At 39.0% G+C, this 28,000-nt stretch overlaps 1 protein-coding gene across 1 annotated transcript; it reads right to left on the bottom strand.

Annotated features, from left to right (window-relative positions):
• Position 1: 1 nt before the first annotated feature.
• On the bottom strand, positions 2-27,999 carry col6a4a (collagen, type VI, alpha 4a). Its single transcript, XM_057339519.1, has 40 exons — positions 27,948-27,999; positions 20,727-20,823; positions 19,677-20,267; positions 18,670-19,224; positions 17,950-18,567; positions 17,309-17,863; positions 16,657-17,220; positions 14,851-15,426; positions 14,066-14,641; positions 13,605-13,954; positions 13,135-13,213; positions 11,449-11,594; positions 10,939-11,031; positions 10,797-10,850; positions 9,948-10,019; positions 9,818-9,844; positions 9,384-9,428; positions 9,108-9,161; positions 8,922-8,984; positions 8,719-8,784; positions 8,581-8,634; positions 8,463-8,498; positions 8,202-8,264; positions 7,559-7,621; positions 7,384-7,446; positions 7,218-7,280; positions 7,055-7,105; positions 6,928-6,963; positions 6,752-6,814; positions 6,618-6,680; positions 6,498-6,533; positions 6,344-6,380; positions 6,234-6,245; positions 5,228-5,721; positions 4,753-4,849; positions 3,812-4,480; positions 3,256-3,355; positions 3,044-3,162; positions 1,728-1,772; positions 2-1,565 (listed from the first exon to the last, which is right to left on the bottom strand). The coding sequence occupies exons 2-40, from the start codon at positions 20,800-20,802 to the stop codon at positions 1,393-1,395; spliced, it is 7,497 nt and encodes a 2,498-aa protein (XP_057195502.1). The 5' UTR covers positions 20,803-20,823; positions 27,948-27,999; the 3' UTR covers positions 2-1,392.
• Between the last annotated feature and the right edge of the window lies 1 nt (position 28,000).

Here is a 28,000-nt window from a genome sequence, read left to right as displayed (position 1 = left end):
ATGAACAACACAGAGGAAACACAGTCAAGTCAATTTTATTTGTATAACACTTTTCACAAAACATGTATAGACGGTTTCATCGGCCACACGCGCATGGACGAAAGATAATTTCCGGTCTGTGTCTGTTTATCGGTTAAAATTAATTATAAATATGTCTTTTAATAACATATATGACATTATATCTACAAATGATTAAACCAATTTGCCTGTTCGTGATGTTTGAACGTCGTTTCTTACTTTAAAACCGAAACTAAACGGCTTTTCCTCGCCTTATTGCTTATTGCAGCTTATTGCTCCCTGAACTCTCTGTAAGTCGCTTTGGATAAAAGTATAAATGTAAATTTACTTTATATTTATATTATTATTTTATTGTATAATAATTGTATTAAATACACAATTTGTTGAATGGGTCGTGTAAGTTTGTTGCATTTAAAGTTGGCATGAAATAGGTAAGGTCAATTTAAATTGATTTACAGTGTTGCAGTATTGATTATACATTTTTTATCCCTGCACATCTTTTTTTTTAATCCACTCAGAACGACATCTCTTCACTTCAGGTCACGAGGAATGGCGCGAAGGCGGGGCTGCAATGACAGATTGCATTTTTGTTGGCAACTCCCAACTTTTAACCAGTCAATACTCGATGAATGAAATCAAGTCCCGCCCTACATTTTTTTCTAATTTCAGAAGTTGTTTCGCTCGGATATAAGCACAAACAATCGCTACTTCCGTTTCATGCCGACTTTAAAGAAACCGTATGGAACATTGACATCTAGTGGTTGAGCTAAGTATCGCAGTCTACATTAAAAATATTGAAAAGGCAAGTTTAGCCAACGGCTTCTCGGTTTCTTTTGCTCGTTATAAGAACTAATCTATAGGCACTCTATTGTTTGCAGACGTGTACCGGAAGTTGATTTCCGTCCACAAACGTGCGCATGCGCAGTAACGTTTGTTTATGATGTTGCTTTGAACATATTATGTATACATTATACCATGTTTCAAAGCAGTCACATTCTTATACATTTAAAATACTAAAAAGTTACAAAATCTTAATCAGTGTCAAATCTAATAGTCCACTTTCTTAGTTCTGTGTGACATTTCTTCACCGAAAACCTTTTATGTACATTGACATTTTAACCAATTTTAATCAAATTAGATGATGGATGACTTAAAAGCTGCTACAGTATATGAATTTTGTCTGTTAAAATATCTTTTCATATTCCAGCACAACATGCATGGAAATGACAATGCAACTTTTGGCATGATGAAACCGCGCTAACCGTATGTTCGATTTACTATCGTTTAGAAAATCCAGAATAAAAATAATGTAATTTACATGAAACAGAATGAGTTGCTAAATGTGAAGTGTCATCTGAAAAAAAGTAGTCCTGGTCAAGTTTTCAGTAAGCACAGAGCTTCACACTGCTCCTGCGTGTCAAACTTGTTTTTGTTTCCTTCGCATCCTCCAAACCAGAAGTAGACACATTTATTCTGCTGGATGTCATAGTACCATTTTAAAACATACTGACTGCAGGGTCCAGCATCCTGTTTCATGAGACATGCATCTGTGTGCATCAGAGAGGAAATGTGCATATTACAATTAAGCCAATACTGTATTCAGCAAATTCTTACATAATGGCTATTACTTTTAATACATCATTACTTTTTACATTTGTATTTAACCCTCGTCTCTTTTAGAACCCTTGCAATGGTGTTTCATTTCTCACCGTCATATATTGTTGTTTCCTCTCTCTGCCCTGGTAGTTCAGGCTCTGGAGAGAGTAAATAAAAAACAGGTCATTCACAAGTCATGCAATGCTAAGGATTTACAGTGGTATCATGTTTACTAAGGTAACATCACTATTATTGCATAAAAAAGCCCCTTTCCGCTGTTGTGCTTTCAAAATGTGAAATAAAATAGAACAAATCTTGTCGCATTGACAAAGAAATCACTGAAAAAACGAACAGTGTCAGAATAGGGATATTTGGTATGTTATTTAATGTGAATACTGATATAAATTATGATGGAAGTTTTTTTTCTTCCCAAACTAAGATCAAAGCTCTCAAAGGCATTAACACAGCCATAGAAACAAAGCGTTTACATTGATTTATCACAAATGATTTATTGTAAAATGTAAATATTTTTCTAAATGAAATGATTAAACAATTTTGTATTTTTTGCAAGCATACACGTAAACGTCTTAGACAACTAAAGCCAATGCACACAGCATGTTGACATCCCATGACATCACATTGACATCTGCTGGCTTAGTAACAAGAAGTGCAAGGGGGTTGCAGGGTCAGGGGCCCCCTAAACGTGTGCCCAGGGGCCTGACACAACCATAAATCAATCTGGATGCCACCTGCGTTGTGCTGATTTAAGGACATTCAAACCAGCCAGACTTCTAAATGTTTAATAGTTCACTTCCTCATCCGCTGGAAGAAATTAACATCCGGAACAAATATTTGGGTTAGAAAACTTTTTGAGATGCTTCGTGGACTTTTTTATATTGCCTTTAGATACATTTGGGTAACAATACTGTATAAATAGATGAACAAAATCTTATTGTCAAACTTTATAAACATGAAATGTAATTATTTTTAAAATACTGCAACTGTTTTGATGTCAGTTTTTGCTTAAACGTGACCAGAAGAAAACGCAGTACTGCTTTATGTTTGGATGACTGTATTAACAATTTTGAGAGCCTTGACCTTGAAATGACAAAAAAAAAGGTGTGAAGAAGCATTGTTACTTAATTGTTGCATGATTTTTGTACAAATATTATTAATATTATGCTCAGTCATACTGACAAACATTCATTTTTAACCATAACAAACAAATACACAGTAAAATCGCTAGTGTAAAAAATGTCAAATTAACACTCACAGTGTACATATAATCCACACTCTCAGAGTGTGGAATTTATATACACTGCGAGAGTTAATTTGACCTTTTTTACACTAGCGATTTTACTGTGTAGGAACTCAACAAATAGGAACTCAGAAGCACTCAAAGACTGTTCTGAGGGTTTTAACAACGTACTCCCTTCATGGTCAGCGAGTCCAAGTGAGTCTCCACGGCCTGAGGACTGCAAGTCTTCAGTCTCCTCCGTCTCCTGTTCCACATTAGCCGTCGGAGATGGAGTGGCTGGGAAAGGAACCCTGAAGAAATGGTATTTTTAAGACAGTGGGCAAGTATTCAGTGACTGATGTTTTGCATTAAATGAGGACAGGACAGGTTTTGTTATGGGATACCTGTGTACAGGCCTCTCCGCAGGCTCAAAGTTGGAACGCCGACCTTGAAAATTACTACACTCCCTCTGGAGTGATGATGGAGGGTACGAGTTCGTATTCTCTGCAATCACAAAAGCACTACATGAACACTGTGGAAAAGCCATCTTTAAGTGACACCTCACCCAGAGATAACCATCTGCTCATGACAGCTTCACAGGGGAAAGGTTTTTGCAGCCTTCAATTTTTCAAGTAAAATCAAATTGGCTTTACGACTCATTTCGTCTTACTTTTTCACATTTTGAAATGTCACTTGTGAAAGTAAGTTAAGCAATTTCAATCCTGCCATTTTGCTCAAAAGCTACAAGACTTTCTTCTGTGGAACACAAACGAAGATATTTTTGAGAAATGCCTCAGTGGTTTTGTGTCCGTACAGTGGAAGTCAACGGGGGCCGATATGGTTTGGTTACCAACGCTCTTTAACATATCTTCTTTGTGTCATATATTGACATGAAGGTGAGAAATTAGGAAAAAATATTGGGGTGATACTGTCACTTTAAGAAAAAGAAAAGCTTCTTACTGCTCAGGATGTGGAAGAAAGTTCTTAAAAACCGCCGAGCGTACTCCTGCTCTCCATCTTTCAAGTGACCCAGGTGAACAATGTGCTGCTCCAGAGGATAGCTGGCCATTTCCTCCACCTGAGTATTGTTAAAGTGGTCGCCCACTGTCATTGTAAACAGAACCACACCTTCACACTTCGCCAACCTAGAGATAAAATCCAGCTTTGCTCTGTCGTGATATGCCGTGTGTTCGCCGATGACGGCCAGCACCATTTTGTTTTTACGCGCCTTAGGAGCTGTAAGGATGCTCTGCATGATGGCGTATTCCATTGCAAGACCCAGCCTGGAAGAGCCACCGGTTTGCTTCAACTCCTGGTGGATGCTTCTCTTCATTAGACTGTGATCTTGGAACTGTTGGAAGTTGAAGATGACTTTTACAGCAGACTGGGCTTCGCTGTATGTAGAGCTCTGTTGATAGAGAGCCACTCTCGCCTGTCCGTCCGCCCTGCTGGGCTGACTGCTCACGACTATCTGATCGAGTACACTGCCAAGAACCTCTTTAACTCCCTCATACTGATCGGCCAGGATGCTACGGGAACCGTCGACAATCACGGCCAGGTCAAGGTCTACTTCTTGAGAAGAGGGTTGCAGGTTGGTGCCATCACATTCTCTAGCTGGTCTGCAGGGATCTTAGGAGAGAAAATATAGATATTATCACAACTGCATTTCTCAGAGGTTGTACTTTTAACCGTGAGAGAGAGTTCCGTTTTAGATGTTTCTCTTAAAGTTCATGAAGAGAAGTCAGAAGAAACACACGAGACTGGCATACAGTAAGTGTAAAGAACTAAAAATGTACCAAATTATTATATTTTCATTGATTTTAGTGCACACTTTCCTTTCATTGTCTGAAAACATATATATAAAATAAGCAAGGACTTAAGATTTATTAAGTGATGCTTACCAAAGCAGACAACACAATTCTGGATCTTACTGAGAGAAGCTCTCTGGTTGTCCGGTCTACCAAGCACGGTGAAGACAAAACTTTGAGATTCATCGGCCTGCATAACAGAAAAAAAACACGTAAAAATGACAAGATTTAGAACAGTATTTTGTCATCAAATTTCTTTCTTAACCCCACACACAAACAAGTGCATTAAAGGATTTTGTTCACCCAAAAATGAAAATTCTGTCATCATTTACTCATCCTCTTGTCATTTCAAACCTGTAGGTCCTTCTTTCTTCCGCAGAACACAAAAGAAGATATTTTGATTAATGTTGTTAACTGGCCCCCATTCACTTGCGTTGGTTTTGTGTCCATACAATAGAAGTGAATGGGTGCCAGCGTTGTTGGGTTACCAACTTTCTTCTTTTGTGTTCTAAACGATGACACAATTTTAATTTTTGGGTGAACAATCACTTTAAGTGTCCATAACTACCTCTAATGCACTTCGAATAGAAGGCACATTTCTCAGTCCGATGACCCCAAGCTTAATGTTCAGAGCTTTATACTCTAGAATGGCCGTGGTGAGAGATGTTGTATCCTGAGACTCCCCGCTGGAAAGGAAGATAGCAACCTTCCTCATCAGGACGGCCTTTCGTACGCGCTTGAACATGTTCCTGCCGACGAACCTCATGGCGGAACCGATGTTGCGACGACTGGAAGTGCGTTCAAGGGCGATGTTTTTGACGGCTTGAATGAGCTGCTGCTTGCGGTGATAGTCTGCGAAGCGGATCAGGTATTTGGTGTAGGAGTTGTAAGTGACCACAGCCACGCGCGCCCCCGTGGGACAGTTGCTCTCCGCGACGTTGATGTTGTCCAGCAGGGTGAGGACCGCGGAGCGCATGCGCTCGAAGGCTTGAGGGGTCACGTCTTCAGACATGTCCAAGCCGATCACAAGATCGGTGGGGTAGGCAGGGCATTTCGGGTTACCTAAAGAGAAATTGAGATGGGAAAAATAATTCATATTCATAGTTTTAGATGAGATCCATAACTTTTCCCTCTCTATCACCATCTCTGGTTGAAAGATAAAACTGCAGGTGACTTTGCGTGAATTCAAGTAAAATGATCATCTACTCTCCACAACGTCATTACAGCGGTAAGCCAACAGATAGCGTTAAAACACACCTGTTTCTTCTTAGCAACGGCCTGGCCTGGACCACTTCAAAGGTCTTTTCAATATTTGGATTTTTTCGCACCCTCAGAATAAATAGTTGTATACCAGCCAAATATTGTCCTATCCTAACAAACCATGATTATTCATTCATCTTCCAGACATTGTATAAATCTCAATTAAAAAAACTTGACCCTTATGACTGGTTTTGTGGTCCAGGGTCACATTTTTGATCGTTTTTAACCCAAAAAATGACATAATGGTTTATTTGTGCCTCTCATTTCCGCATTCCTTTGAAATGGAATAATCGCAAAGAATTAATGTGACATACCTGTACAGCACACTGTCAGGAAATAAAAAACAACATGATGGTCAATACATAGCTTAACCACAATGATACTATTATTTTTACTTCATAACATATGAGATCAAATTGCTTACAACAGTTGTCTTGAACATATGATATCAGCTGACAGTCCTAGAAAAAAACCTCAAGGTCTTAATATGAAAAATCAATTATACCGTATCTTCCAGACAAGACTGACAATAAAACAGCAAGACATTCAAGCATTTTGTAAGAAAACCACACACTTACAGACATTTGCCTGGTTCCTACCGGTCCTCTTGGGCCCTACATGACAACAGTAAAGCTATTGTATTCTTAAACCTTCAAATATTTATACTTGTATGATTTATATGAATAATATTTACATACCCTGTGTCCAGGCACCCCCTGACTACCAGGGTCACCAGCAGGTCCTGCCCTCCCAGCATTGCCCTGTTTTCAAAAACCCAGTTAACAACCGAGTCTATATGGCTAACAATTATGAGGTGGAATAATGTTATTACCCCTCTTCCACTGTTGCCTTTAGGACCACCACCTCCATTTATGCCTGAATCACCTCGCTCACCCTGAAAGTCAAACATGTCCGTGGTTGGATATTTGTATTATGATAAAAACACACGGTCACGTCCCACAACATATAATTCTGCTCTTCCGAAGATGGAATTGGATGTAGACTCACCTGAAGTCCTGAATAACCTGGGAAACCTTTATCTCCCTTGTACAAAGTAAAACAGTATCAGATTTATTGAATCAAGCCAAATTAAACTTCATCAGAACAAAATATATCAGCATAATGCTGCACAAACCTTTTGTCCTTTAGGTCCTGGGAATCCATAACCATCCGACCCGTCATTTCCCTGTTAAAGAGATCCAACAAGATCCATCAATTCTCAGAATTGTAAAACATTTTGAATCGATATAATCGATTCAATCGATTGAATCGATATAATCGATATAAAATTGACTAACTTGCAGTCCTCTGGGGCCAGGGAGGCCAAGAGCTCCTTTAACTCCATCATCACCTGGCTGACCCTGCCAGGCAACAGCGAGACAAGAAACAATACGAGAGTTTAGCATTCAAATGCAGAGATTCCTACTGTAAATAAAGATTATGTTATTAAAATGAAGGTCATACCTTCTGTCCCCTGGAGCCTATGCTTCCTTTAGATCCAGGCCTTCCTAGAGAGCCAGGAGATCCCTGTTTGAGAGAGATCAATAATCTCATTGACGGACGGGTGTCATTCATTAGATACTGTATGAATGCCAACACTAAGAACATAAAATTGTTAAGGTATTATTTGAACATATACCTGAGGTCCAGGCAGACCAGGAAAACCTCTCTGCCCAACAGGACCTGGTGGACCAAAAGCACCCTAAACAGAGACACAAGAGAATTTGATTTTTAAACGACAACAAAATAACACAGCGTAAGAATGTTTTGCTTCCGCCGACCTTTTTATAGTTCTTGTACAGTTCTGTGCTGCTAATTACTGTGGTAATATTTATTTTCATTTAGCATCAATGTTTAGCTCAAGTACATTTTGAGCTCATATCATTAAGTACGATATTTCGGTAAATTGCAAATAAACTTTCCACAAAACAAATTTTCACATATTTTAAAAATCTCTGTCAGAAAATTCTAGAAATTTCTGTAGCACAGGAAAGGTGGGATGAAGCGATGATGGGTGTCTACGTCTGGAACTTGGTTCGTGAGGACAGTATTAGTCATAAAAGACAAAAAAGTTCAAATGTACACTTCTGAAGTTTTTGTTACATTGTGTAATCTATTACAACGACTTCATGCACTAATGAAAACGAATAAACCCTCATTTGGAAAGATATTGTAAAATATTGTATCAGCACGCTTCCCTTCGTTGCGTAGTCAAATTCAATCGCAAATGTATTTTTTTATTTGGTTTATCTGAACAGGGATAGGATCAATTTATAAATTACCAATGGACCTGAAGCCCCAGGAAGTCCCTGTGGTCCTGACTCTCCTGGAGGTCCTCTGGGACCCTGAAAACAATTGAATTCATTAAATTAATTTGTTTGCATCACAGTTTTTTAGCTTCACAAAAAAACATACATTTGACAAGAAAACACATGCAAATCTCATTTATCGGATGTGTAATATACCACAAGCATTATCCTTTAAGAAATGATAACCTCTCTTAAATTGAGCAAAATCCTGATATAATAATACTGATACTTTACCGGTTGACCGACAGAGCCTCTTCTGCCATTCGAACCCTAAAACAATAAAAAAGTAGCAAAATAAAAACAGGGCTTATATGTATATTCCTGTATACTATATTATGATATCTAAACTTACTGGTCTGCCAGCATCACCAGCTTCACCTGCAATACCATCTGGACCTGGTTCACCCTGTTTATGCATAAGATTCAATTTGTTAGCATACGAGGCTCAGTTTATACTAAAATTAAATGTTTGTATAATAAGGTCCCATACCTGTACGCCTGGGCTGCCAACGTCACCCTTAGGACCACCGGAGTTGTTGTCTAATCCTGAATTTCCCTGTTTATAATTTAAATCGAACGTCAGGACACTACTGTATTTTCCTTTTCCAAATTTGGCTTACAGGACACAAAGGTAGCCAACGGTAGAATGGGTAAGTTATATAGTATTTTGATGTCCAGCTGAGGTCTACTAACCGGATCTCCTCTCAGACCTTTCTGTCCTGGGACTCCAGGGTCTCCTCTGATACCGCGAGGACCCTGCAGTTTTGCAACCATAAACATCACATTTTGCACCTGCACTTAACTTACATTACTAGACATAACTGTAAAGTTGCAAAAACAAGAATAAAGGTAAAGAGAGACAGAAAACATGGTCTTTACAGGGCTGCCTGGATCTCCTCGCTCTCCTGGACTTCCTGCTCCTCCAGCAACGCCCTGAGATGAAAAAATGAAAAATACAATTTTAGAAAGGCCTCAGTAAGCAAGCTAACGGTCACAGTAAACTCCCTAAAATGTTTCAGTAAGATAACCTTGGCAGAATCCAGCTAAATACCAATTTAAATACCAGCTCAAATAAAAGATGTGTGTTATTAGTTATATTTTTATGTAGTCCCAGACTATTCAGTGAAAGCCACAAATCCACGAAATATTTCCTACCTGTTCACCATCGACTCCATTTAAACCATCTTCTCCCGCATCTCCCTGTGAAAGAAAAAGATGAAAGAATCCCAGATGCTTAATGAGCAAACAGCGGTTACATTATTTGCAACAACATGTCGAATGAAAGCGGAACAGGAAAGAAGACAGGAACTCAATTTAAGTGCAGCCCTATAAAACGCGTCGACTCACAGGGTACAACAGAGAGTTCCAGATGTTAATCAAAGTAATCCAAAAACAGATGGCGGCTAATAAATCCTGTCTGGTTATAATTAGGCGGCGCTTGAACAGCTATTTCCAAAAGTGATCTCTCCCCAGAGAGTATGTTTACCCACATGTGAGCTGGCCGGGGATGTAGTCATCTAGATTAATGCACACCCTATAGGCCATGTATTTATCAAATGGAAATGTATTAAAAAAACGATAAAACTCACATTTTCACCTCTGTATCCTCTGCCACCCTGTAGAAAAAACAACAAATAAAAATAAATGCTACAGTATATCAGCATTAAAGGCAAATATAAAACAGCGTGGTGCAAAAAGCATTGAATGCTTGTTATGTACCTTAATGCCTCTTCTTCCATGACATCCCTGATGCCCTTGTGTTCCATTTAAACCGGGCGGCCCTCTCTGACCCTGCGACACACATGTAGTGTACATGAGAGTCATACAACATCATTAGATTTTAAGATTTTTTTAAATTTATCATTACTCTTGGCTGCAAAAGAAAATTGTGGCTGTGGAATAGGCCTAGGATCTTTTGTGTCAAAATCTGTTTGCATGATGCAGAAGTAAAACTACATATATAGTGTTACTTCCAATTCCAAGAGTCTCTTCAGCATAGCAACTTAAAAATGACCTTTGATTGAACTCTTTCATGTATAGATACATGAGGTGAACAGCTATTCAGAAAGCCATTTCTTGCATATACAGTTTCATGACATAGTTGACTTAGTTGCAGAACAACCACTACAGGGGACACTAAAACATCATCTTAAATAACTCATAAATAAATAAGAGATGTAATATATGTTTTAGTGGAGATGAACCGATATATCGGCCAATAGTCCTCATCGGTCGATAAAAGCACTGTTATCAGCCGATAGTTTAAAAACAGCTGATGATCAGGGCCGATATGCAATGCAATGAATTTGTGCTCTGTACAACGTTTTTAGAAACATCACCAGTTTGATGTTCAATATTAATAGTGATTATATGAATTAATAACATTCAGTAAGTTAATAATTGTTATTAGAACATATATATGAACAGTTATCACTGAATATTCGTATAGGTGCATCTCTAGTTTTTAGATGAATTATTATGCACAGACACAACGAACACAGTAATGTGCAAAGGCGTAAAGATATTTTATCAAAACAATCTGAAAAATAAATGTAATGTACAACTCACAGCTTCTCCTTCTTCCCCAGGGAATCCAGGACTTCCCTTCTGTCCGGGTAATCCCTGTATAGAAGCACAGTTAGTGAGACACAAAACACTTCTTTATCTCTAATTTGAAGTAAACATTAAGCGTAAGTTTAGTCGTAAATGCCTTAGGCCCCGGACGACCGTAGGGTCCATGTACTCCCTGGTGACCAGAGCATTTGCACAGCACATTACAGCACACCCTGGAAGCAACTGTATCCTGAAGATTAGAAGAAAGTGAGAGATAAAGAAAGACAGAAAGACATTTTATATTATGTTTGGCGCATCAAAATCTGTGTTTGAATGTGGCTCTCGACAAACTGAACCAGGCACTAGACATCCTTCCATCTTTCTTCAGCACTCTGTATTGTAAACCTCATTAAGTACTTACGGCTGTTACCCTCTCTCAAGCAGCCAAACCCTTCTTCTCACAGGAAGCCATTCATCAACACCAGAGTCATAACACTGCGTGATCACTAAAGCGACCCATGAGGCAACTAGTGTGCTTCCAAATATTAAAAGTAATAAATAAGCCCTCCAGATGCATTTCAGTTCACATGTCTGACTGCCTCAAAGTTCCAGTCTTTGATTCGTGAGCACGCCATGATTCTGTGTCATGGGATTCATTGGGACTTACGATCTCTTTCTGCATGACACTGGCCACGTTCTGCATGCCGATGGAGAGAAGCTGTTTGTAGCCGAACCCTCGTCCAAACTCCAGCCTCTGCAGATCAGCAGTGTTTCTAAATCCATCCAGTGCCACGGTTAGTAGAGCATGGACACCTGTGTATCATACCACAAAATAAGCTTTAGTAAACATATATATCATACATATATATAAACCAAAACTTGTCTTCATTAATTCCGAAGTCTCTTTTCGAAATACAGTAACTATAAACCCCTGATAGTCTGACAGCATTATTAGTGCTAAAATGAATAGTCTCGGAAAAATTAAAAGAACACTCCAGTTTTGCCCTAAATCAGCATTTCTATATATATTGCGGCAATTTCAGTGTCAAAAACGATGTGAGAATACAAAATACAAAACATCTGGCTTATTTCATCAAATATTCATGTTTGAACTGTTGCTAAAATTCATGTAAAAACATGAGTATTGTATTGTTTAAACATGAATATACATTTTTTTATTGCAGTATTCAAGATCTGAAAACATTTTCATATTATATTCAAGATCTGCAGCATATTTTTTTGTTATTTTGACCAGTTTGTCATGTTTCAATTTTCTAATAGATCCTAATAAATCCAAATAAAAAAGACAATATTTTTATTTGGATTTTGGGAGACATGTTGTCACTAAGTTTCCTTAAATTTTAGGAAACATGTTTTTTTATCTTACATAAAGTTCTTAAATTTACTTACACTGTAAAAAAATACTTTTACTGTTTTATATTACAGAATTTTCAGATATTTTTGAAAAGTAGTAAAAATAACGTGAAAAACATGTCATTTTACTTCACAAAAAAGTTATTTTACATTTTTCTCTGCTGCCCTAGCTGCCAGAATAGGACCTTTTTTACAGGATTTTTTTACAGTCTTACCTACTATATAAATAGATTTAAATTACAAAATAAAAAAATGGAAAATAATGCCGTCTTATTTTTTTCTGTTACTGTATATCATAAAAAGAGCCACTAAAGTAGCATCTGACAGACAGTAAAACCAACAAGTCTTTTAAAGAAATAGGTTATTTGCATATGACGTCACGGCACTGCGCAAAGTGCAGATGGAGGGCAGCAAGAGATTTTCAAGGTGTACCGTACCTAAACAATGACCAGGGAAGCCTACATTTCTGTCAAACCTTGTGATAAACACTCATTCCTGTGATAAGAATAGTCTGACGTTAAACTTGTTATTCTCCATAGATGTTCATTATAAAGAAACCACATAACGTGGCTCAAGGCAGCGACAAACTGAGAACATAACACTTTTCTGTTATCATGTTTATGTTTGATATCAGCTATAAACAAACGTATTTAATTTGTTTTTTCGTGATCGTTGTTTCGGTACGTTAAGCTGTTTCCTTATAATGGACTTCTATGGGGAAGAAACGCTTAATGCGAGATTTTTCACTTTAACCATTTAATAAGGGCTCGTTCTCTTAACAGAAGCTAGTGTTTATTATTACAAGTAAGGTTGGACAGAGATTTGAGCTTACCTGGTCGTTGTTCAGGTCGTTAAACATAGGTACTTTGAGTTTGTGATCACTTGAAAATCACTTGCTGCCCTCCAGCTGCACCTCGCGCGTCACCAAAAACCACGTGATTGCAAACAACCTATTCATCAACAAAATGTGTCACCATACCACTGTTCCTGAGTTTCTCTGCAGCAACCAGAAGCTCCTCAACAGGCTCATCCAACCCGTCTGTGAAGATGATCAGTACCTAAAGGGGACAACCAAAAAATTCAGCATTCTTAAAAACCCTGGCTTTAAATATGAGTTTAAAACGCTGGTTAATGGTGGTTATACATGTTGGGTTCTGATCTTACTGCAAGACCACTACACCACTAAATTTAACCCCAGCAAATCAGCATTCTGTACAATATACTGTATCTGGTAGTCAGCAAGGCTGGTATTTTCATCAGGAAAGGCAACTCCTCATGCATCAGATGACTTGTTTCTTTTTTTATGATAATAAAAATCAACTTGGTCCTAAGACAGGAAACCTAATTTTCGTTATAACATCAGCTATTGCTAGTTCGAGTTTATTGTTATCGTTAGTTCGCTTTTTCATACAGATGGTTTGGTCCTCTTTTGATAGCTGCTCGACTCACCTTGACGTACGCGTTAGAAGCTTTGAGCATCTCCTGAAAGGAGCCCAGAAGCCTCGAGTTGAATTTCAGTCCTTGGGGATTCTGAAGCCCCATCACTTTTTTAACCACATCTTCATTGTACCCGTCGAACAAGTAATCGTTAAGCTTCTGTCCATCAGCGCTGACCAGACGGAAACCTATGTTGGTGTTGATGGTTGGTTTGGTGACACAGCACAGGTTGTGTACGACAGACACATCGCGGACAATCTCGGGCAGATAAGACTGCAGCTTTCTCTGGTTCCTAAAAATGGACGGAGAACTGGAACTGGTCATTGAGTTATCGAATCCTACTGCGATGTCAATGGAGCAACCTGTCAAAGAAACAAGTTAGATGTTGTCATTGCCAACAAACTCGAACCACGAGGTTATAAAGATTCTCACAATTTTACGTTACGCACAGACACGATGGCACCTCTACTTACTTGGAGGACTTAATGAAAAAGGGGTGCAAAGGGCGTCAACAAATGTTTCTGTCGTCAGATTGAGGTGGTCAAAGTTCTGCACCATGAATAACCTGTCTGGCGAGCCGGCAATATAACTGAGCTGCGACATGGAGATGTCCCCTATTCCAATGGCAAAAATATTAATGTTCATATTCCGGAGAGCGTCAGCAGCTGCGGTCACATTATCAGTCGAATCACCATCAGTAATGAGCACAAGGTTTTGTGGTACGCCATTCAGTTTGCGACTGCCTTTGCTTTCTTGGAAGAATTCCACTACGTTACGAAGCGCTGCTCCGATTTTCGTCCCATCTTGTATTTGTGTGATTTGCTGGATAGCTGATTTTATGCCTTTGGCATCTTCATACTCATTCAAGTAGAACTCTTTTCGATACTGGGTGCTGAACTGGGCTACACCAATTCTGAAAAGGTCCCGTGTGACACGGAGCTTGTCTACAAGGCCGAGCAAGAAGGCAATCATAGTTTTCCATGGATCTTCTTTGATGCTTTCCGATCCATCAATTAGAAACACCAGGTCAGCCACTTCATTTAGACATTCTGAAAGAGAGACAATATTTGAGACAATGCTGATCGTGATCAAAACATCAAAATGTTGTGATTTCATGCTAAAAATATCTGCCAATGAGTTAAGTTGAAGCTTGTTTTTTTACCCCATTGGAAGATTTAGCATTACACTCTCTGGGAAATGTTTGTTCTGCTTTATCAACTGATTTACAAGAATATACACGGGGTACAAAATATTTTACCTGGTTTTGTTATGTTGCACAGCACACTGGAGATGTTATTTTGCAAATCTCGAAGAGCCTCATAATTATCAACCTGGAAAACTTTGTTTTTGTTCTTGGTAATAATCTCCAGCTCACTCCTTTGGGCATTCGCTACTCCGATTCCATACACGTGGATATGCTTTGCCGCATATTCCTCAGCCCGTGCAATCAAATTATTTCGGTCTCTAGCCGGTCCGTCTGTGATCAAATACAACATTTGAGGGATGCCCCGTTTCCGGCGCCCACCGTGTTCTTCATTGAAGTACGCGAGTGAATATTCAAGGGCTTTAGCTGTGTAGGCGTTTCCAGTTGAATACCTGAGATTTTTTATGGAATCAAGTACCTGATGTTTACTGTTGTACTGCTTTAAAGTGAATTGATTTGGAGTGTCCGAGTAGACAATGACGCCAATGCGAATGAGGTTGTCACCGATCTGTGTGCTGTTCACCACAGAAATTAAAAAGTTTCTGATGTTTTTTTCAAAGTCCGGGGAACGGATCTGGCTGGTGCACTGCACGAGGAAAATGACATCGGCCAGCTGTGTTTTCTGACAACCTACAGGTGAAACGAGAAAATGTGTTAATGATGTTTCACATTGTTAGATTGCAGCCTTTTGTTTTTTTGTGTGCTTGAAAACTTACACTGCTTAAAAATAATATAAACTGCTACAGATAATAATGTGCTCTTCACACATACAGTACACAATACAGAAAAAAACATAAATTAGATGTATTTAGTGGTGTAACAATACACTTAGTGATACACAACACAACACTGGGTTTACGCTTACAATTGTCACAATATTTTGTAAAAATAAAAAGTTAACCAAACCTTCTGTATCTGAATAAAAAAGAATGAAATTAATCTGTCAGTCATAAGAAAAAATTAATTTTAACCCAAAATTAAAATGAAGAAAGGAATAAAGAAATCTAAACCCTAAGAGAGAACAGTTCACCCAAAAACAAAATTCTGTCTGTATTTACTCAGCCACAAATCTGATGAACACAGAGAAAGATATTTGGAAGCATGCTTGTAACCAAACAGTTCTTGGCCACCATTGACTACCATAGTAGGAAAAAAAATTCTGTTGAACACAAAAGAAGATATTTTGAAGAATGTAGGAAATCAAACAGTTCTGGGGCACTTTTGACTACCGTTGTCATTTGTTCTACTCTGGTAGTCAATGGTGGCCAAGAACTGTTTGGTTAAAAGCATTCCTCCAAACATCTTTCACCGAGTTCATCAGAACAAAGACATTAATACAGGTTTGGAACAACTTGAGGGTGAGTAAATGTTGACAGATTTTTTGTGGGGTGAACTGTCCCTTGCATGCATATGAATGGAAGTCAATGGAACAAAAAGTCTAGTGTGACTGCGGCTTTAAACTGAAAAAAAATCATTGTAAAAGAATCGCTCAAAAAATCATTTTTTTGTATCACAATATTCAATAAAACAATATATTGTTGCGCCCCTTTATTATTTAATATCTTATGTATTTATTCTAAAGAGCAGTTGGGGACATCTCCTTTTCAGATTTTTCATGAGAAACAGACTATAGAATCCTCACATATCTCCAAAATCTCTCAGAATGTGCTCAGATCTGCCCAGACACACAATCAAAACTCAATATGATCTCAGAATAATTTTACGACAAGTTATTATCTGTCCAATGGGCTATCGCCATACTAGCCTAGCATGCAAAACACAAACCGAGCTGGTCTTCTCAACAGGTCTGTGTGGCAAACAGTTATGTACAAACGCCAACTATTAAATGTTTACATTCACCTGTGACCGTGAAGCACAGCTTGAATTGAAGGTCTTTGTCTAAGGTCTGAATTGCCTCAAAATCCTTCTCCACGTACACTTTATCTGCAGTCCCACTGATCTCCAGCAGCTGTGTGGTGTTAACGCTGCCCACACCGATTGAGTAAATGACCACACCCTTGTCTCTGATGGCTTTGGCATTGGTGGCGACATCCTTCCCGTCGTGGGCCTCCCCATCCGTGATAACTATGAGGAACTGTGAAATCTCAGGCCGGCCACCACGGGCCACATCGAAATACGGTGAAACGAACGAGAGGGCTTGTCCTGTGTAAGTGTCCCCGGCTAACTGATCGATGCTGTCGATCTCTTGCTGCAGTTTTGTCTTGTCATAAAACCTATTCAGGGGAAACTGCTCCTTTGGGTTTGTACTGAACTGGACCACACCAAAGTGCACATCATCTTGTCCAACGACAGACCCATTCACCACTTTGTTGATGAATGTCTTCATTGAAATGAAGTCTTTTTCTTCGATGCTAGAAGAGCCGTCAATTAAAAACATGACATCTGCCACCTGGTTCCTGCAGGCTTGAAAAAAGTACAATACAGATGAGCTCACAGTAAAACAAACCAGTAAAACGTGATCATTTTTTCCTGTAAACAATTCTAGTTTTACCTTCTTGTGAGCAAATATCGGTAAGAACATCAGTCTTGATATCATTCAAAGCATCGTAATTGGGGACAGAAAACACCTTGGAGTCATCCGCCATTTTTAAGAGCTCATCCTGGTCGGCATCTCCCACTCCGACGGCATAGACCGAGACACCTAGATTCTTCAGCTCAGCTGTTGGATCACTCACGTCATCTTGGGATTTCTTATCAGTGATGACAATGAGAATGTCTTGCACGTTAGCTTGCCGAGTAGCTTTAGCCTCCCTAAAGCGTTCCGCCACATACGTTAGTGCCACGCCCATCTCTGTGCCTCCGCTGGACTGAATCATGTTTCTCACATCGTTTTCTAAGGTCACCCTGGTTTTGTGGTCCTTCACACTGAACTGTAGCGTGGGTGTGCGGTCAGCTTTTACGATCCCCGCGCGGACACGATACTGTCCGATGCTGAACAACTTCAGAAGGTATAGGATGAAGTTCTTCACGTCTTCGAAGTCTGCACGAGTGGCCCCAGAAGTGTCGAGGAGAAAGTAAATGTCGGCTTCTTCTGTGTTCACACATGCTAAAATTACAGAATGGAATTAGATGAGAATTAGCTAATCCAAAGCAAACAAGATGAACTGATTATGACATACAATCCCACGTTACCTTGTTTAAGGGTGTGTTTCTTGTTCTTATCAAACCTTCTGTTAACCACAGTCTTACAAAGGCTCTTACTAAGACTCTTCTCCAGCGACGTAAGCATTTGAAAACTTTTCACATTGAACACGAACTGCCTTTGGGGGTAAGATGCCATTTTTAGCAGCTCCTCGCTCCTGGCGTCCTTCACCCCGACGGCATACACGGTGACTCCCGAACGCCTCAGCTTAGAGGCAGCGTCGGTGACATCATCTTGCGACTCTCCATCGGTGATGATGATGGCGATCTGCTTGACGCCAAGAGCTTTCCTGCTGCCCCTTTTCTGAGTGAAGAGATTTTCTCTGGCAAACGTCAGGGCTGCGCCTGTTTGGGTTTCTCCACCTCTGTAAGGAAGGATTTTAATGTAGTTCAGAACGCCGTTCTTGTTCAGAAAAGAGTCCAAGTAGAATCCAGCACTGGGGTGGTCACTGTAAAGCACCAATCCCACCCTGACGCTTTGAGGATCCACCACCAGACCGCTCACGATGCGATGCAAGAATTGTCTCACCAGATCAAAGTTACTTGGGGTAATGCTACCCGATTCGTCCACGATAAACACGATATCCGCTACTTGGGCCAATTTGCAATCTGTTCAAAGACAAAAACAGTGTGACAATGTAATAGCTTGCTTAGTGGAAATTCTTTTAATGTAATGCAGCAAAAGTTGCACCAAGTAATTAACAAACAAACCTCCTGTAACATTTAAAACCTTCTTCGTCTCAATTCTCTTTGTGATATCCGAAGCTATTTGTATGATATTCTGTTGAACATCGTAACCACTTATCACAGGTGTCAGGAGGCGTAAATTTGTTTCCAATCTCATATCGATAACAGTCACATCTTCGTTTTTCATTGTACGTGTGGCACCGAGCACAGAGTCTGAAGATTCTCCAACTCTCAGCACCAGTATGTACTGCTTGTAGCCTCTGGAAATTCTGCTGCCGGATGCCGTGTTAAGAAAGTTGTTACGAACGTAATCCATGGCATTTCCCAGTTTCCGATCTCCGTTGGGCCTAGGTTCAAACTGGGCTATGTACTCTTTGGCCTTCGCTGTGTCCTTGTAGTCGCTGAATAAAAACTCCTTGACGACAGTCACGCCAAACTGAGCCAATGCAATTTTATTTGATCCGTCGCCCACCTTGAGGTTACCAGCCAGTTGGGTGAGAATATCTCTAATCTCTTGTTTCTTGGTCGTAGCCGAACTGTCCACCAGGACAAACACGTCGGCAAACTTTTGTGCAATGGCTGAAACAGACACACAATGCAGGCATGGCAATAAAAATCAAACAACCAATACATTGGCTTTTATTACATTGAACTTTTAATGAATATTTTTCTACATATAGAATCCGTAGCATTAAATGTAAAAATATTTAATAGAACAGTGTTTTTATAAAACAATGTCAATATTTCAAATTTGTATTTGTGGCCATTCTGACCAAAACTTTCATTGTTAAAGAATAAATAAGTAAAAAAATAAAATTAATACAAATATTTATACACAATAAATATTATAAATAAATAAGTATTGGATTTATATGTTAATTTAAAAAAAATAGTGACTTTTTTGGCAAATATTCATATGTACTAAATTTGGTCATGAATCATGAATTAAATTTTGTTTATGAAAGATATTTAGTACGCCCTGAACATCATAATGGACACAGACTTTACAGACGGTTAAGAAGCTGATTTACCTTTGCCTTGATCCCTCATCAAAATACACACAGTCTCCATCATTGTTGTAGTCAATCCTTTCAGCGCTTCGTAATTTTCAATATTAACCACAAAACGCTCAGGTGGGCTGCTGGCGATGGACCTCATCTGGGTGTTATTGGTCTCGCCAACGCCAATGGCAAAGATGATAATACCCTTTGCTCGAAGATCTTCAGCAGGTCCCTTTATATCATCTCTTGAGCCTCCATCTGTGACCACCACGATGATCTGCGGCACTTTCTGATCGATCCGACTTCCACCCGCGCTAGTGAAATAGCTTTCCTTAAGAAAGGTCATAGCTTTTCCCATGAATGTGCCTCCTTGTCGCAAAGGGATCTTATCTATTTTCTGAAACAAGTCTGCTTTGTTGGCGTAGTCGCCCAGCAGGATTTCTTTGTGGGGATCGAAGCTAAACTGAACGAGGCCAACCTGCACGTTTTTAGAGTCAATATCCAATCCGTTCACAACGTCACGGATAAACGCCTTCATATCTCTGAACTCTCGAACGGCGATGCTGCTGGAACTATCCACGAGGAACACAATGTCAAAGGCCAAATTTTCATCCTGGCATCCTGTCGATGAAAGTACAATGTACAAAACACTATAACACGTGAAATACTGAATTTAAAGGGATAGTTCATCCAAAAATTTTAATTCTGTCATAATTTACTCAGCCTCAAGTTGTTTCATACCTGTATACATTTTATTGTTCGACACAAAAGACGGTGATTGAAAGAATGTTTGTAACCAAACAGTTCTAGGGCACCATTGAATTCCATAGTAGGAAACAAAACTGCTATGGTAGTCAGTGATGTCCCAGAACAGTTTGGTTTCCTACATTATTCTAAATATCTTCTTTCCTGTTCAACAGAACAAAGTAATTTAAACAGATTTAAAACAACAGGAGGGTAAGTAAATGATATGAATTTTCATTTTCGGGTGAACTATCCCTATAAGATTTAACACTTATTCCATTATGAAAAACAATTCACTTATATTTGAGTAAATCAGACATGTTGGACTGTATTTACCTGTCTGTTGTCCAATGCTGGCAAGGAAACATGATGCAACGATGAAGCCAAAAAGAAATCCCTGTGTCATCCCCATTGTCTTAGCGCACTCCTATGGCTTAATAGAAACAAAATTATAATTCACCTCAAAGTGACCATTTATTCACCTTTTTATGTCACTTAAAACCTGAATATTACTCATTCTTTTGCGAAACACAAAAATTGAGCAATGTCTCAGTGGATTCGGGTCCATAATATGGAAGTCTATGGCGTCAATGTTGTTTGGTCACCAATGCTCTTCAAAATATCTAATTTTGTGTTCTGCAGAACAAACAAAGTCATACTGGTTTGGAATGACATGAGAGTGCTTAAGTGCTAAAAGAATTATTGGGGTGAATTATTCCTTTAACAGACAAAAATAGTAATGTACGGACAGCACACATAGACAAAAGCCATGTGTGTCTGTATGTCTACAGATACATTATATTCTACATTTACCAAAAGAGGCAAAGGAATGCTTGTTTTCTCTGTAAAGATTTGCTATTATTGGCCTGAACAGGTCATCTGTGACATCTCAGGTCAAACATCAAACAATGACCCCTCAAGACAAGCACTCACTGCCAGAGACCGCAAATCTTTCATGGTGGAAGGAAAGGAATGTCAGTCTGCTCCTAATATGAAGAACACCAAAGCTTGTAATTACTTACAAATTTCAGCAACACAAGCAATGCATCTCGAAGCTTTTGTATTACAATATACTGTACATCATATTGAACTATTTGATTAAGTCATGTTATTGGTTACAATAGTTGCAAATGTCATCATGTACAGTACATTTCATAAAACAACTGAGTAGACAAATTCAACATGAAAAGGTAAGACAATTGTTTCCACAAACTTGGGTTTGCACAGTGCGGAGAGCTATGGACATAAGCGTGGTCTGAATTCAGATGTTACCGTAAACACTCCGTTATCTTTGGCACACGATTTCAAAGCAACCTTTTCCTTCTGGACTCCACATTACAACAGACTCATCTGTGACTATATTTCAAGCCATTCCGTCTATTCCAATCCTGTTTATTTTAACATAAACATTTCCTACGCAGATAAAGTCGCATGTGTACCAGCCATTCCAGAGCAGGAGCGCAAAGGAAATGACATCTAATCTATGTTCACATCCTCTGCTCTCCAGCTTAAAAATTATTTTATTCAAACAAACCCGCAAACGAAAGCCACGTGGAACACATCTTTATTTCAGGCGACTTTTAACAGAGAAAGAATTTTGTAATACAGCAGTTTGGCAGCCACTTTTATTATGCTAATTTCCTCCAGGCTGTGATCTTACATCTGGTGTTCTTCAATTTATGAACAATATCAAATGTTCTGATTGGTGGACATTGGGACAAAAGAACAAAGCTTAGAAAACATTTTTAAATCTTTAGTGAGAACAACCAAGTGAATGATAAAAGAGAATCAGCTGCCCGCCACTGAGGGAACACCGGATTGTTGGGTCCTTATATGAAAGAGAAAAGCAGGTCTTACATGTGGAAGTTATTAAACTGTGAAAATAGAGTTGACAGATAAAGATAACCAAAGAGTCTGACATTTTCCTGAGGCAAATTTTTCTTTGTAGTATTTATTTCATGCCTGTTTCCGATCTTATGATCTGAAGTATGTTAAATCTAGCCATGTTTGGCTCAGAAAATATTAGGACTAAATATCAATTTTTTTGTCTGTAGGGTGTAGGGCATTTATATATATTTACCTCACACTGTGAAGCTATCAAAATATTACTCTCATCATTTTGAGATTATTATTTGACCAATTTTTCTGTCATATTTACATAAAAAACGCAGCATCTCTTATTTAGTTATAAACTATAAAAACACACATTCACCCAGAATGGATAATTGATGCCAGTGATTGCCAACAAAACTTAACCCCCTAATAACCCGCATCCATTGAAACACAACACCTGGCTTTTGGTTTAAACCAATAAAAACATCTGCTTTTTATCAAATAAATAATATCTAGTCACTGACTGGTCCTTAAACAACCAATCACAATGAAGTCACAACCCGTAACTTAATCTTCAGACATGCATGACTCACCGTCATGGCATTTGATGGGCATAGAGAGGCTTTACAGTGCTAAACATTTGGTGTTTGTTGGTTTTTGTGTTCTTCACCTTGACCAGAGGTGCTTTCCTAAAGGCAAACATCTAAAAACTGACAGACATCCTGGGGCGGTGCACATACAAAACAAATAAACACAAAGCTTTTATGCTTTTTTCGAATCACTTTGATGTATCGTGTAAGTCTAAAACACAGCTGTATACGTTTAACACCATGCAAACAATCTTCCATGGTAAGAATTTTTTGTACTGTCAAGACAGATGACAGCATGGTGCATACGCTCACAAGCACCTGGTCTGGATCTCCAGATGTGCAGTTACTAATTACGCGGACTTGACAAAGTTAACATATGGTTATAATCAAACTTTAGCTCAAAATCTTGTACCCACAGCCTAAAACTTGTATAGTTTCTATAGCCTCACCCCTTCAGCCTGTTGACTTCATCCTTTTTAGAAAATCAGATTTTTCTGTATAAAGTTTCTACACTTAGAAATCTCTGGTCAACACTTTTTCATACTACACTAAACACTAAACAACCTTAAAGGGACCCTCCACCAAAAAATGTCATGAATTACTCGCCCTCAAGACGTTTGTCAACCCTGGGACCTCTGTTTATCTTCAGACACAAATTAAGATAGTTTTAAAGAGGTCCGGGAGCCTTCTGACTCCTCCATAGACTGCAATGCAACCAAACGTCAAAGCACTGAAAGTGAGTAAAGACATTGTTGAAATAGTCCATGTCACTCCAGTGGTTCAGCTTTAATTATATAAAGTGACGAGGATACTTTTTGTGCACAAACAAACAAAATGACAGACTATATTCAACTAGCCTATATCCTGACTTCCGTGTTAAAGGAGTCATGAATTAAGACATCAATTTTAACCCGAGCTTTTGTTATATAAGAGAGAATCGTGTTCAAGCGAACATCCTGTAAGTGTAAGAACTGAAAACTCCCTTGTTACTGAAATTACAACTGTTATTGACACGAGGCTCAGCGAACGCCAGGTTCTGGAATGCACCTATCTAGGTTGAACACCGCCTCCACAGAAGAATATCAACGACTACTTCTCTAGCCCCGCCCACTGGTTCACGCATGACAGTACTGAAGTAACATAAGTTGCAAGGAACCAGTCAGAGCGAGCAAGCAATAAACATGCCGTTAAAGATCGCAAAATATTATGCAGTGTCTGGCTGTGGAAGAACACAGTCGCTGCATAACCTTCCTTCGGATTCCGACATTAGTAATGCGTGGTTGAAGTTTATTTTTAAAGACGTTCCAGCTCACGTGGGTAAAACATTGAGCGTTACTTCGCTTCATTTCACCGCGGATTCCTTTGTGAACAAGGCACAGTTCGACGCTGGATTTGCGGAGAGACTAAAATTAAAAAGTAGTGCTGTGCCGTCAATATTGGATCCAATAGGAATGGCGCAGCAATCTTATGTGAGTAAAACATTTTTGTACTATGCGTCACTATTGCTTTGTTAGAGATCGCTTGATGTGCCCTGAGCACTATTCGCATGGGATTAGTATTACCTGGGGACCTCTAATCATTTGTAATAATTGCAGAGGTTGTCTGTGATCTTAATCCCGTGCGAATCGGCCATGTCTGCAATTTGTAAAGTAAAAATTCCCCAACAAATTACCTACCATATTTTGACTAACACCGAGGTCCTGTGATAATATTAGTCCTGTGCGAATCGGCATCTCTGTGATTTGGCGGGCTAATATATCATTTCAAGGTTTTATCCACCGTTTGCGAATATCCATAAATTGCTGGGTCATATCCATAAATTACCTGCCAACACTGTCGTTTTGGCCGGGAGTCTACCATTTGTTTATTTATCATGGAAACTCGCGTAACATTTGAGACCTGCGATCGCGGGCTAATGTGTAACCTAACGTTACGTGTCTAATCAAATTCACAGAAGGCTCCAACTAAGTTTACTACACAAATTGCTATCCAATCATAGCAGTGGGCATTTACTTCCAAGTCTTCAATGCGGCACACCCATTAAAACCAAGCGTTTGTCGAGCCGGCCTCAAAACCCGGGTAGAAAATAGCCTATTACTTATTGATTTTCATGTTTTTTAATGTAAAAAACATGCAAACATCATAAGTAGACCTCACAAAACAGTATAAAACAATAAACAAGCCCAGTTCATGACACCTTTAAGTTTCCACGTTCACTGCATCCGGGATCAGCATCGCACAACGCATGCTCGTAAACATAAACATTTCCTACACAGATAAAGTCGCATGTGTACCAGCCATTCCAGAGCAGGAGCGCAAAGGAAATGACATCTTATCTGCCCGTCCAAAAAAAAGTCACCACCTGGACTTAACTAAGCAAATAGGTAAGAGCCTCCCATTGGAGAATTTTCATATTTCGGCAGAGGGTCCCTTTAAGACTTACAGGCTTTGTTGAGCCAAAATTAAAGTATGTAACTTTTCTAAGAATATTTATTCTTATAACTTTTTTCTTACACCGCATTTTGTGTAATATGAACACAATTTCTAGATGTAATTTATTGTAGATTTAGATGTAGGCAGCTTCAGTCTTGTGCCACAGGAAGTCTTGCAATAATGTTTCATTTCCTCCTCATTTATAAATCATCCTTATATCTGATTGGCAACTTTGTACTGTACGCAAGCCCTCAGGTCTTACAGGAATTCCTTGGTATGGACATTGTCTGAAAATTATACAAAGTATGTACTATATGAAATGTATACATAAACGGATTGGGAGGTTTCAGATTAAAGAGTAACTACTACAATGTCCTTAAAATTACATTTCACGCAGTGTGTAATGTTGGGAAAAGTGTGTGGCTTGGGAAAAAATTAGTCGACTCTGAATCACATGAACGAGTTCCGTGTCAGATTTCTTATTTCTGTTCCGTGTCAGATTTGCGTCACTCTGTGTAATGCCCGCCTACGTTCCATTCGCGACGCTGTACGCGGTAGACCGATCACAGCAGACTAGACCATCTGATCAATCAGATCAGAGTAGGCTGACCGAAAGGAGCGGATTAGACAGATGAATCGCCGAACCAATCATTTCTCAATCCAGTATGTCAGAGATGACGTATTTTTGTAGGCTAACCTGGAAGTGCTGTGCTGGGTCCCTCGACCGAAAGCCTATGCATTTTCCCCATAGACTTTTGGAAGATCGCAAAAAATAAGATCTGTGATTAACAAAGGTTATTTATGTTTTGTCTATCAAGATAATCTTTACAAATTAACACAACATTTGTTACTTTTGAACTTGAAGCCGAAATACAATCGGCAGAAGTAAAAAGGTAACACGATGCTAAACAGACTACACTTAAGGTCGCTCGATATCAACGTCACCACCACCAGCCTCTTTCAAACTTTATTAAAAATGTGTTCCCTGGTAAGTAATTACTTCGTGAATGAATCCGCATCTACGTTTTAAGAGATCTGTGCCCATGTTGCATTATTTGTGAGCTTTATATACGCGTTATACATCTAACGTCCCTGTCAAAGGAAGTAGTCGCTTTTAGCAGCTTGTTAGCAACCGCCGTTTTTAAGACACAATAAGGCTTTATAGAACCGCAAGTGGGTTATAATTGGTGCGTTTTATGTCATAGAATAAAATGTGAAAATATTTAGAGGTTTCGTTTACCACAGACCTTGTTTCGGGCGATTTATCAAAAGCCCATTCAAAAAACCCATAGACTTTGGAGCGATGGAACCAGAAGTCCTAAAATTCTAACTCGCTTCCGGGTTTTGCATACAAAAATACGTCATCTCGGCTCCCTATTCCAAGAACGCAAATAAGCGACTTGTGTTCTCGTGGAGACCATTCTTGTGGCAGCCTCGGAGGAACAAACTTGGATGGACACGCCGCAGTAACTTATGGGACTTTAAAATTAAAAATCACAAAATATTTACTCTTTAAACATAATGCTTCCCATAAGCACAGATGGGTTAAATAATATGAGCATGCTGATTTAAAGCCACATTCAATATAGCACCACTTTATCAGCTCCCTTGGTTATAGATGGCTTTCTCCCCTTCATTTTCTCCATATTTTCGTTTTCCCCCAAACAAAGCTGAACTCATATTGATTTCACAATGTCTGCAGAAGCATTTAAAATGTCATCCCACAACAGTGATTTCGTTTACCTGCATTTCAGAAAACACCAAAATAAAGTCTTTAAACCATGCTCAACTGCTTTAAGATCACGACAACACCTGATTCAATCAAAAGCATCTGAAGGTACCTCTACTTAAGGAATATCTCACAAAGCGTTTACCTAGTTTTATTCAATTCTTTTATTATATTCTTATTATGAAAGACCAATACCTGTATGTTCTAACGTCTCAATATAACATTGACAATCAACAGGTGGGCACATGAGTAACTAGCCGATGTTACCTTGCTAATCTCCAAAACCCAGTGAGGGGTACTATACTAAAACTATAGCCTATCCATTTAAATCAATGGCAGATTGAGACTGCAGTTGAAACTTTTTGTTTGTGGGTCCGCAAAACATTTTCAACCGCCATTGACCTGTAAATCCCGCACTGGACACGCAGAAAAAGAACAATGCTAATTGGTAGATGACTCCACATGAACGCGCAGTCTAAACTGTGACGTCAGCAGCCCTTTACAAAGTCACTGGCAAACTAAAATATATTTTTTATTTTATTGTATTTACTGAAATATTTTTTTAACTGTTTCCTTATCAAAATTAAATGTCCTTAATATTATTGATTAACTTGAATGATTACTTTTGTAAAGCAAATCCTGTCATTCAGTCCTATTATCCACGCGCACACACTTAACACAACATAAATAGCACGTAAAAGCACAACCAGTGCAAATCTGCACTTTCTCGCCTCACTATCATCACAAATAGACTACTATGTACATGCATGAAAGCATAATGGCTGTAATGATGCTGAAAGTCATGCATATAAAAGTAAATATTTTCAACCCCAAACGATTTTCACCATTTAAAAAAGTGACTTGCATACGACCAGCATAATTTAGTGGAATATATATGCAAGAATGGTTAACGTGTTAGCCTATACTTAAATCATCTTCAGATAAAAAACGCATTGTGTGTAGCCTACTTACATCTGCCGGAGCGCGAGACAAGAGATGCACTGCACGAGCGCGTGTAAACCGAT

This window comes from Triplophysa rosa, linkage group LG8, assembly GCF_024868665.1.
Source record: "Triplophysa rosa linkage group LG8, Trosa_1v2, whole genome shotgun sequence".
NCBI lineage: Eukaryota > Metazoa > Chordata > Actinopteri > Cypriniformes > Nemacheilidae > Triplophysa > Triplophysa rosa.
This window is presented reverse-complemented; position numbering and strand designations above follow the sequence as displayed.